The 12,209-nt window shown below is 38.6% G+C and overlaps 1 protein-coding gene across 2 annotated transcripts in view; it reads right to left on the bottom strand.

Moving 5' to 3' along the window:
• Positions 1 to 9,660, bottom strand: part of LOC100367740 (polycomb group RING finger protein 5-A-like) — a 52,382-nt gene extending 42,722 nt beyond the window's left edge. Inside the window, exon 1 of one of the 2 annotated variants that reach the window (XM_085504803.1) lies at positions 9,406 to 9,660. Coding sequence is in view for 1 of the 2 variants with exons in the window: in XM_085504802.1 (XP_085360928.1) it covers positions 6,723 to 6,757 (35 nt within the window). In the remaining variant the exon portion in view is untranslated. Of the gene's footprint in view, positions 1 to 6,722; positions 6,771 to 9,405 lie in introns of those variants that run through there. The other variant, XM_085504802.1, reaches the window with a different exon arrangement.
• Between the last annotated feature and the right edge of the window lie 2,549 nt (positions 9,661 to 12,209).

Raw genomic sequence — 12,209 nt, 5'->3', positions numbered from 1 at the left:
TTAAAAAAATCGTAAATTTCATGGATTCGAATAAAATAAAGCAAGCGATTGATAAGGATGATTATTAATATTTTCCCCGATGCTCTTCGAATTTTTATTTTTTTTATTTCAAGGTAAGAAATGGCTAGCTGAAGTTGCATCGTCTTCAATGCGGTTGTTTCACCGCGAACAACTCTAGCTCTGTTTTGGGCATGGTTTAGTTTTGCGATGTAAAATAAAATATATATTAAAATAATAATACTTGATTAATTATTTGGGGTTACAGCTCACAAATTACGGACATGATCTCCATGAATTACGGTCAATGTTTGTCTTCTCTCGGCTGATTGTCACGGTGTTGATCGACGCCCTTCCTAAACTCAGTATGGAGAAACCAACGGGGATCGACATTCCAAACAAACAATCGAAATTATCAACGAAAGACGAGATTTTTCTAGATATTTACAAACATACTGTCATGACAAACATATGTAAAATTAACAAATACACAAAGAGGTGTAATATTAGGTTTTATTTTAGGCTTAGAAATATTTTCTTTCACTCAGCCCATGCATGTAACTGCCATTTAGCTTTACGGTCCTTCAGCATCGGGGGAAAACAACAATAATTATACAAAACACATTGCGAAGACTCAACAATCAGGAAAGAAACCCCAGACAACCTTGTCGTACTTGTGTTGAAATACATTTTGTATTTCACGTCAGAATATTGTTTAAAATAAAATATTCAGTCCAAGCCAAATCGAGGTCAAAGGGTCAGGTTGCGTGCATATAATTATATATAGTTAAAACAAAAAGTATTTGAACTTTTGTCAGCTGTTCAACATCTATAAAAACCAGAAAGACAATTATAAGACAATGTGAACCTCGGAAATTATTCTGTTAGTCCGAATTTTAAATGCGCGCGAGCGAGCAGGTGGGCGGTGATATTTCGGGGTTTGCGCGGTCGAAAATAAAGCGGAAATTGTCCGGTCGAATTCAACAAGCAGTCGCAAAAGCGAGAGAAAAAGGTGATTGGAAAGCGGAAGCGGGCGGGAGGTTGTGCGAAAGGAGTACTGTAACTTTGCACAACTTTCTTTTAAATCGTTTTATTTTCCAAGTCAATATTCTATTTTACTAATACATTTTTTTTCTAACGCAATGGCGAAGAAAAGAAAGAAAGCGTTGACAGACGAGGCAAAGAAAAATCTGCCACTCAGTGTCGCACTCTGACACAGCAATTTTTTTTCAAACATCGGCCATTTTGTTTCACCATGAAAACCGTTTTATTAGATGTCTTATCTGAGACACTTGAAGGATTAGCTTGTTTGTAAACTGTCAGCGTGTACAGTGGGACAGTAATGTTTGTCAGAGGATTATCCCTCGTTGTTCGTTTGCATAACAATGGAAAACCCGAACGTTCCTGGAGTACGGACTCAAATGCCAGCAGTTTTCTTCATTTTTCGCGCTCGAGCTTGAAATTATTCATTATCTGACACTCTTTATGAGTTCTATGATATCAGTGGTTAATATGTTTGGCCATTTTTAGTGTATATTTATAATAATGCAGCAAATCTACAGTGTTTTGTTAACCAAAACTGTTTTTCGCGTTTTTCTCGAGTTGAAGTTTTGATCGAGAACGACTCATTGGGACCGCCGCCAAATCAAGTGCGTTCGGACTAGGACATTCATACTCGCAGTTATCGTTCAAAAGATAATGATGGTGCGAAATATGTCTGGGTTTTTAAGGAAAATGCTTTGTCACAGAATAATAGTCTGTTAAAGGTGCCAAGTATGAAATAATTTGGGGACAAAAAAACAAACCTGCATAGAAATCGGAATAATAAGTCTTTTGATTATCGGAGACGCATTTCAATGGACTTGATTACGGACAATGCATAACTTAAATTTCACCAGGAAATTCCGCAGTGTGCTCTCGCAATCGCGTACTTAGTCATTTTTACAAGGTTCGCCATTTTTGATGTCACGTGATAATTATGTAAACAATGTCTGTCCAGTTTGTGCGAACTTGCACCTCGATACTTAGTCTTTTGATATATATAACCTAAATTACTGTTCTGAACGAGACAACAGACAGAGAATGTTTTATTTAAAAACGTCACAAAACCTTCTCGCTACCTTAAGTGGAATGTTGCATTGCATAGAAATGGGAAATGATATACATCTTCTATGCCACTATGACACAACTTACAAATGCCATTCCCTTTGTAATTTACCCATTTCAGTTTATTTCCTTCTAAATCCAGTGAGTTAGACCTAACCTTAAACATTAATGATATGCTATAATGATCATAGGGATCCTCAATATAATTTTCTTTTTTGTTATTTCTTTTGACCCAACAATAGTGTTCAAGAGATTTCATGTTATTTATTTTATCTGTAAAATGTTTCAGTTCATTCTCTTCACTTATTTTATGAATGCTTTTGATCCACTGTTATTAGTTTGTGTTTCAGTCCCATAAACATGATCTAGTCCATTAGAAACAAGAATTTTGTTTATATATTTTGGCAATACGCTTAAAGTTATTTTCCTGGGATTTATGTAACTCTATAAAAACAACTTTGGTCCACCTGCCATTGTCCATATGTTGTAATCTATTTAAGTACTGTATCCTAAATTTATCAACAATATAGCCTGCAACATTTCTATTCACATTGAAAAGAAATTTGCCAAATTAGTATTGTAGGCTCTTCAACTTTTTTATGTCTTCCTTACTTTCCAAAAAACATACACCACACCCATAGCTAGTAGAAGCATTATTATATTGTGCCCCAATACATCACCATATTCAAATCTATTATAACTATTATGTTGATTTATAATTGATTTACAATACGCTATTAGTTTCATCCCTTTTGTTATACATTTCAGTGAACTATGCATGGTCTTTTTAGAAATAATAACGCCTAAATATTTATATGTGTTTGTTTCTTCTAATAAAAAAATTCCTAATTTCCAAAGTGTGCCCTTTTTAAGCAATTTCTTACCGAAGTACATTATTTGAGATTTAGTTTGGTTAAAACTTAGTTTCCATTGTTTTGCAAATTTATCTGCTATATTCAGCATGTTTTGTAATTGCACTGCATTGTTTGCGATTATAACAATTGGTGATTGAATCAGTTCTGCATCAGATATACCTGACACGATTTACAGCTCTACCATCTTTGTAGTAAAGTTAGTAGCACAAGTTTTAAAAGGCGCTCGTTACTAAACTGCCCAGGCCATCAAAATGTAAATACAACCGAATGCGCAAGGTCCCCCATTTTACGACACAGTGCCGTAAAGTACAGAGCGGTAGTATTTTACGATTAGCACTACCACACAACGAATGGACCACACACAACGATGAAAGCACCACACAACAGCGGCTAACTACAGGCCAATAAGACGCACGTGCATTACAACACACCCGACCTTCAGTACGCCACACGGAACATACAAATGGGACTCTATAACATAAAGATGGGACTGCATAACGTACATGTATAAACTGGAATGTATAACGTAAAGATAATACTACGTAATATAAAAACGCGTAGACACGGGACTGTTTAACATAAATACGTGAGTGTATATAACAAATATAAGACAGCATAACAATAATACGATACTGTGTAATATTATAATAAGACTGCATAACATGAATACGTGACTCCATATTACAAAGATGGGGCTGCATCACATTAAAGATAAAAGTAAATAACGTAATATGGGACTGTGAAACATAACAATGGTAGCACATAATATAATGACAAAACATCATATAAGATAGTTACGGCGTTCCATAATCGTTTGTTATCGTACTTTACAATCAATCACTCACTTATAAGTGCGAGCAGAGGTTTTAGTCATAATGGATAATATTTTGAATAGCAATGGCAACACTGTCCTGGTATCAATGGTTGATCCTGCTATTGTATCGCCAAAGTTATAACATTACCCTGGTATTGAAGGGGCAATAGTTGCAATTCTACCCTAGCATTAACATTTGGCATACTACCCTGTTATTAAAGGGGCAATAGTTGCAATTCCACCCTGGCATTAACATTTGGCATACTACCCTTGTATTGAATGGGGCAATAGTTGTAATTCCACCCTGGCATTAACATTTGGCATACTACCCTTGTATTGAAGGGGCAATAGCTGAAATTCTACCCTTGCATTAACATTTGGCATACTACCCTGGTATTGAAGAAGCAATAGTTGCAGTTCTACGCTTGCATTAACATTTGGCATACTACCTTTGTATTGAAGGGGCAATAGTTGCAGTTCTACCCTTGCATTAACATTTGGCATACTACCCTGGTATTGAAGGGGTAATAGTTGCAATTCTACCCTGGCATTACCACTTCGCATACTACCCTTGTATTGAAGGGGCAATAGTTGCAATTCCACCCTGGCATTAACATTTGGCATACTACCCTTGTATTGAAGGGGCAATAGCGCAATTCTACCCTTGCATTAACATTTGGCATACTACCCTGGTATTGAAGGGGCAATAGTTGCAGTTCTACCCTTGCATTAACATTTGGCATACTACCCTGGCATTGAAGGGGTAATAGTTGCAATTCTACCCAGGCATTACCACTTCGCATACTACCCTTGTATTGAAGGGGCAATAGTTGCAATTTCACCCTTGCATTAACATATGGCATACTACCCTTGTATTGAAGGGGCAATAGTTGCAATTTCACCCTGGCATTAACATTTGGCATACTACCCTTGTATTGAAAAACAATAGTTGCAATTTCTCCCTGGCATTAACATTTGGCATACTACCATTGTATTGAAGGGGCAATAGTTACAATTCTACCCTAGCATTAACATTTGACATACTACTCTTGTATTGAAGTGGCAATAGTTGCAATTCTACCCTGGCATTAACATTTGGCATACTACCCTTGTATTGAAGTGGCAATAGTTGCAGTTCTACCCTGGCATTAACATTTAGCATACTACCCTTGTATTGAAGTGGCAATAGTTGCAATTCTACCCTGGCATTAACATTTGGCATACTACCCTTGTATTGAAGTGGCAATAGTTGCAGTTCTACCCTGGCATTAACATTTAGCATACTACCCTTGTATTGAAGTGGCAATAGTTGCAATTCTACCCTGGCATTAACATTTGGCATACTACCCTTGTATTGAAGTGGCAATAGTTGCAATTCTACCCTGGCATTAACATTTGGCATACTACCCTTGTATTGAAGTGGCAATAGTTGCATTTCTACCCTGACATTAACATTTGGCATACTACCCTTGTATTGAAGTGGCAATAGTTGCAATTCTACCCTGGCATTAACATTTGGCATACTACCCTTGTATTGAAGTGGCAATAGTTGCAATTCTACCCTGACATTAACATTTGGCATACTACCCTTGTATTGAAGTGGCAATACTTGCAATTCTACCCTGGCATTAACATTTGGCATACTACCCTTGTATTGAAGTGGCAATAGTTGCAATTCTACCCTGGCATTAACATTTGGCATACTACCCTTGTATTGATGTGGCAATAGTTGCAATTCTACCCTAGCATTACATTTGGCATACTACCCTTGTATTGAAGGGGCAATAGTTGCAATTCTACCCTGGCATTAACATTTGGCATACTACCCTTGTATTGAAGTGGCAATAGTTGCAATTCTACCCTGACATTAACATTTGGCATACTACCCTTGTATTGAAGGGGCTATAGTTTGAATGCCACCCTTGCATTAACATTTGGCATACTACCCTTGTATTGAAGGGGCAATAGTTGCAATTCCACCCTGGCATTAACATTTGGCATACTACCCTTGTATTGAAGGGGCTATAGTTGCAATTCCACCCTGGCATTAACATTTGGCATACTACCCTTGTATTGAAGGGGCTATAGTTGCAATTCCACCCTTGCATTAACATTTGGCATACTACCCTTGTATTGAAGGGGCAATAGTGGCAATTCCCCCTTGCATTAACATTTGGCATACTACCCTTGTATTGAAGGGGCAATAGTGGCAATTCCACCCTTGTATTAACATTTGGCATACTACCCTTGTATTGAAGGGGCAATAGCTGCAATTCTACCCTGGCATTAACATTTGGCATACTACCCTTGTATTGAAGTGGCAATAGTTGCAATTCTACCCTGGCATTAACATTTGGCATACTACCCTGGTATTGAAGTGGCAATACTTGCAATTCTACCCTTTCATTAACATTTGGCATACTACCCTTGTATTGAAGGGGCAATAGTTGCAATTCTACCCTGGCATTAACATTTGGCATACTACCCTTGTATTGAAGTGGCAATAGTTGCAGTTCTACCCTGGCATTAACATTTAGCATACTACCCTTGTATTGAAGTGGCAATAGTTGCAATTCTACCCTGGCATTAACATTTGGCATACTACCCTTGTATTGAAGTGGCAATAGTTGCAATTCTACCCTGGCATTAACATTTGGCATACTACCCTTGTATTGAAGTGGCAATAGTTGCATTTCTACCCTGACATTAACATTTGGCATACTACCCTTGTATTGAAGGGGCAATAGTTGCAGTTCTACTCTGGCATTACAACTTTTTGATATTTGCAATTTCAACCTGACATTGAGGGCAATAGTTGCAATTCCACCATGGTATTAAAGGGCAATAGTTACAATTCAACTGTGCATTGAAGGGAATATATATATATATATATAAACATAAGGCTCCCCTAATGAGTGAGATACTTGTACCTTACGAAACAGTGCTGTCGAGTTTCAATATTCATGTAGTTGTGTATTAATTCCTCTATCACCGCATTCACTCGCTCTACATATACTTTGTATTGAGTACTTTTGTTTTGGAATAATCGACTTTCGTATCTACACTATATATATATATATATATATATATATAGTAAAACACAGAAACTAGTAGTTCTTTGATATAATGTGTGCATAATAATTTGCCGCCATACCATCGCCGTTCATTCAGTCATAAAAATAGTAATATTTTTAAATTCAGCATTCAGCAGCATGACAATCACTATATCTGGGGTGTGTATATTTTATTTATCCATCGAAGAAATGTCTGGGGTGTTAAATGATTTAATAAATGTCCACTATCAGATGTCGTAGATTCTAGAAGGTTTATTTCCTAGGAATAGTCCGTGCAACCTATAACTACCATCGTTATTCAAAGTCATTACTTGTTGCTGTGGCTCCTATATAAGTATATCTTTTGTATTGTTTCGTCATTACCCATATTGTTTGCAGTGATATAACGATATGTGCTGTGCGACGTCGTGTTTCTGTTAGCCGTGACGTATGTACACAATAGCACTACAGCGATGTATATTTCATGTTTTAGTAATATTCAGTGAACGGGAACGTATTTGTTGACGGTCACATTTCCACTTATTGGAGTATCATGATTTGCTTGAAGCGACTCTCCTGGCATAGAACTGTTTATGGTTGACGTAGTTTCCGTGGTCATTACACTATGCTAAGTTTAATTCGTATATAAACGTTTCTGTATAACGCATTTGTAACACTGTTCAAAACTGGTAATGTTTTCCTGTCGATCGTCTGCCATTCTTTGGCGCAGAAGGTCACGGTGGGTGCAGGAGTGACATTTGATTGTTCCAAACTTATGTTACGATCATAAAACGTCGCAAAATGTGCTGCATACCATGTATGGACTTTCGTATACCCACACAAACTGCCATCACCCGAGACTGTCACACTTGAATAAGGAGTTGTTTCTACCGCATCCCCAGCCTCATTGTTTTCTTTGTCACTCGCCCTGGTCTTGTTAGTAGAACTTTAACGAGTGATTCAAATTGGGGTGCAATTGCGCATAAATTGGGATGGTTTCGGATTGTGAGGGTAGTGGTACAGCCGACAATACCTGATATCCAACTCGTCAAAGTTCGTGAGTACGTGAGCACTGAGACTCGCCTGAGTGACAACAAAATATATGTAAATGTACGTGTTTTATGTTGATCACAGATAACAAGCTTGATATTACGCAATAAAGTATAATTACAAGACTAGTACTAAGTAGAATTTGTGACTTTAATACTATATTAGCAAAAATGTGTTTAAATTATGCTTTCCACGACTGCCCACACACATAACTAAGAAAAGAGACGCCAACAACACGGTTTAAAGGTGTAAAACACCAGTAGTCAGCAGTGAGTCTGAGTTATGCATGGATGACTTCAGATACACACCACAAAACACATCAAATCAACCGCGAAGAGTATCTTTCAACAACAAATGCTATAATTTGGGTAGTTTTAAAAGGTGCCTGTATGTTACTACTACTCGGGAGGCGCCGATCAATGCGTTAATCGTACACGACGCCAACCAAACTGCAGCCTATGCCGTCACACATAGACCTCGCGTTCAAGCAAGTAGCCTAATACTTTTAAAATAGAAAGATCTCTATTTTTTAAGAAGGTGTTTATAAATCGACACACCATCAAGCGGAAATTAAATGCTCAATAAATAGTACGATATTGTTATGATCATCATTTATTCATCCGTCACTCATCCGAGTCCCAGAAGCATACGCTATAATTACGAAACCGTGCGATTCGGACGAAGCACAAAAATGGTTATAAGAATATCCACGCTGAAAACCCAACGCATAAATATAATATCCATTCTATATAAAGGAACTGAATATAGCCACTGGGGTTGTTCCTCGTATGCTGTGTTTTTCGTCCTTCTTTAATTATAAAAGTATACACGACCTTCTCCACGTCCTCTATGAAATTATTGTTAATGCATTTAATGTATTTCAATACTAAACAGTGATTGCGTGACAGCGATATTTACCGTAGATGATCACCTACACATGACACCAGGGAACGTCGTGAGCTAAATGTCAAAATAAACGTGTTTCAGAAAGGCCACACAATAAACATGCCGGTATACAGGTTAATTAGTATTCGCGATGTACACACAGGTGACTAAAATCATTAAATATAATTCGTGAACACGCACAATCCCCACCAGGGATCGATCTACCGTGTCCCCCGTGCGTTGCATGGCACTGGTATATAGACAATGTAGTTAATTTAATTTCAAACATAGCTGAGTGCGATCTTCCTAAATCGATTCGTGTGACGTCACAGCGAGTAAAGCTGGCACGCCATACAGCTGAGTCCAAACGTTAGCACAAATTAAACGCTACAGTTATTAGCACGACACCACACTGTATGTTTATATGGGATTGTATCGGTAATACGATTGAAACTATCGCCCCCTGTATTTCGACCAATTTGGAAGAGAACACAGCGATACTAACCGTGTATAGTACAATCGCGTTCGTGTTTAACCTCAAAATGAAGTGATTACTTAAAAGGAAAACGTATACAATTTACAAGGCCGGATATCTGCACCTTGCCAGCTATATAGAGCAACTTACCTTAATATGCGATGTTAAACCATCAAGCCAGCGATGATACACAAACTACTTGCCGGTCACACGTGAAATGACAGCGACGACAAAGCGTTCTACACGAGAAACGACACTCCCTTGCAGTCAGCGATCGATGGCACACGCCGCTACGTACTGTTATCGGTTGTTAAAATACCACACTAAGAAAATAACAACAACTGTCAGTGTATTACACGTATACACACACTTGGCGCGCCGCGATACGATCCGATAGCATACGACTCACTCCGGATATTACGTCACGGATTTCTCGATTCATAGATGTCACGTGACCATCAGGTGTTTTTATCACATTCTCGTAATTGTCTCTATACTATTTGAAACGATACATACTTCAAGCATAGCTATGTAATTAAAGTAATAAAGCGTATCAATGGTATGTTTTAAAGCATAACGACTAATCCACACGTCGGTATGCCAGCCGATATAGCATAGCGTGTAAACTATTTCTATACCTCACGGCTATTAGTCGACCTACCCTGCTTTAACGATCGCCACCTTTTAGCAACTATGTACATAAATAAGACATTGTTTCCCTATCGAATTGCATCTCAATATTACAAACGAATATCGACTTCTTGTCATGGTTGATTTGATATGAATCATTAACACGCGTTATTGGGTTTTAACGAGGCTGTATTGAGTCCCTAAATAGCTCTGACTGACCGTGGATATATTACAATTACATTTTGGAATATTTCTACTACGTTGTTTCTGTTCCCACAGGTAAATCGTTCGCATAACATCAAATTTATATTTTTAGCATACTAAGGGATCATATCAAACTATTTCATTTGTGGTTATACATACCAATAATTTGTGCCAATAAAATCAAATAAAGTAAAGTACGATATGAATGGCACAGTACAATACATATTGTACTTACACTATCAATTCCTGTCATGGTATATTAATCTTAACATATTTATCAGGTCAAATAGTCAGGGCGGGGAAATGCAGAAAGACAAAATAACCTTTCTGTAAGCCGGCATCAGGCGGTGTTGATATTACTTTGTTGGTTGGATTTGGGCGAACAATACATAGCTTTAATTTCAAGTATATGTCATAAATTGTTATTAACTGGATTTGTCAATTGCCTTTTATCTTTTTTTTCCAAATAGTAGAAGTATCAACTTACATAACCGATATCTGAATTCATGAAATTTACGTTAAATTTCTAAGATCGTGTGACAGTTTTGTGCTTGAAAAAAATCCCTGACCGAAGAACGAGGGTTAGAATACACATACTGTCGCGTGATCTACCTAGAACTCAAAGAGCGAGCGTTAGGATACACCCTATCGCGTGATCTACCTGGAACTCAAAGAGCGAGCGTTAGGATACACCCTATCGCGTGATCTACCTGGAACTCAGAGCGAGCATTAAGATACACACACTGTCGCGTGATCTACCCCGGGGATATACCTGGAACTCAGAGAGCGTGCATTAGGATACACACACTGTTGCGTGATCTACCCCGGGGATATACCTGGAACTCAGAGAGCGAGCATTAAGATACACACACTGTCGCGTGATCTACCCCGGGGATATACCTGGAACTCAGACAGCGAGCATTAAGATACACACACTGTCGCGTGATCTACCCCAGGGATATACCTGGAACTCAGAGAGCGTGCATTAGGATACACACACTGTCGCGTGATCTACCCCGGGGATATACCTGGAACTCAGAGAGCGTGCATTAGAATACACACACTGTCGCGTGATCTACCCCGGGGATATACGTGGAACTCAGAGAGCGTGCATTAGGATGCACATTATCATGTGAACTACCTGGAACTCAGAGAGCGAGAATTAAGATACACACTATCGTGTGATCTACCTGGAACTCAGAGAGCGAGAATTAGGATACACACACTATCGCGTGATCTACCTGGAACTCGAATAGAGAGCGAGGACACACACTGTCGCGTGATTTTCCTGGAACTCAGAGAGCGAGCGTTAGGTCCGGTTCTTTTATGCACAATGTTTTTTAAAAGGTGAACTAATATATATCACCAGCTTTGTTTTATAAATAAACCTTGCGGTCTACAGTTAGTTATTCCCGAGTTCGTATTATACTGGTAAAAATCTTCCCGTGTTCGCATTATATTGTTAAAGGCTCGGGCGGGGCGCGGCACGCGTTAGAAAAAAAACTTTGAGCTGCGCCCCGGGGCTGCGCCCCGGCACGCGACACTCTGCCAGTCGAAAAAGTGACGCATGGCTGTAGTAAACGGCGCCCGGAAGTCTCACTTGGTAGCCCGTGGATGACGCCGACCAAGCGCCGACACAGTCCCTTAATGTCATCACCGTGTCATATAAAGCCAGCCGCTGGACATGATGTTGTTTCACCCATTTCTAAGAGGGAAAACATTGTAGAGCATCCAGTTTTCGTCCCGGTGGTCGGATACAAATTGAATGTGGTATCAAAGCCAGTTCGGAGTAGGAAGTGATCACGACATGCACAGAAACTTGTTCCTGTTAAGAATATGAAAACCATAAGGATATTATGTGTTAGGTTAATAATTAAGACCATCGAGGCATTGGGTTAGAACATATATGTTTTATATCAAAAAGTAACTAAAATCTTGAGGCCATTTCATAACTGTTATATTCAACCTTTCGTTTTCATCCAATAGAATATTGTCTGAAGCAGTTATGCGAGTGTCTCTGATTTTCCCTCTGAAATCCTCTCAAAGACACAGGAAATGCCATTTCAGAAAGTTCAATTTTCAAAATTTTCCCTCAAGCAAAATCCTGGATACGGGCATGG

The sequence above is a fragment of the Saccoglossus kowalevskii genome, chromosome 10, assembly GCF_978046115.1.
Source record: "Saccoglossus kowalevskii chromosome 10, keSacKowa6.1, whole genome shotgun sequence".
NCBI lineage: Eukaryota > Metazoa > Hemichordata > Enteropneusta > Harrimaniidae > Saccoglossus > Saccoglossus kowalevskii.
This window is presented reverse-complemented; position numbering and strand designations above follow the sequence as displayed.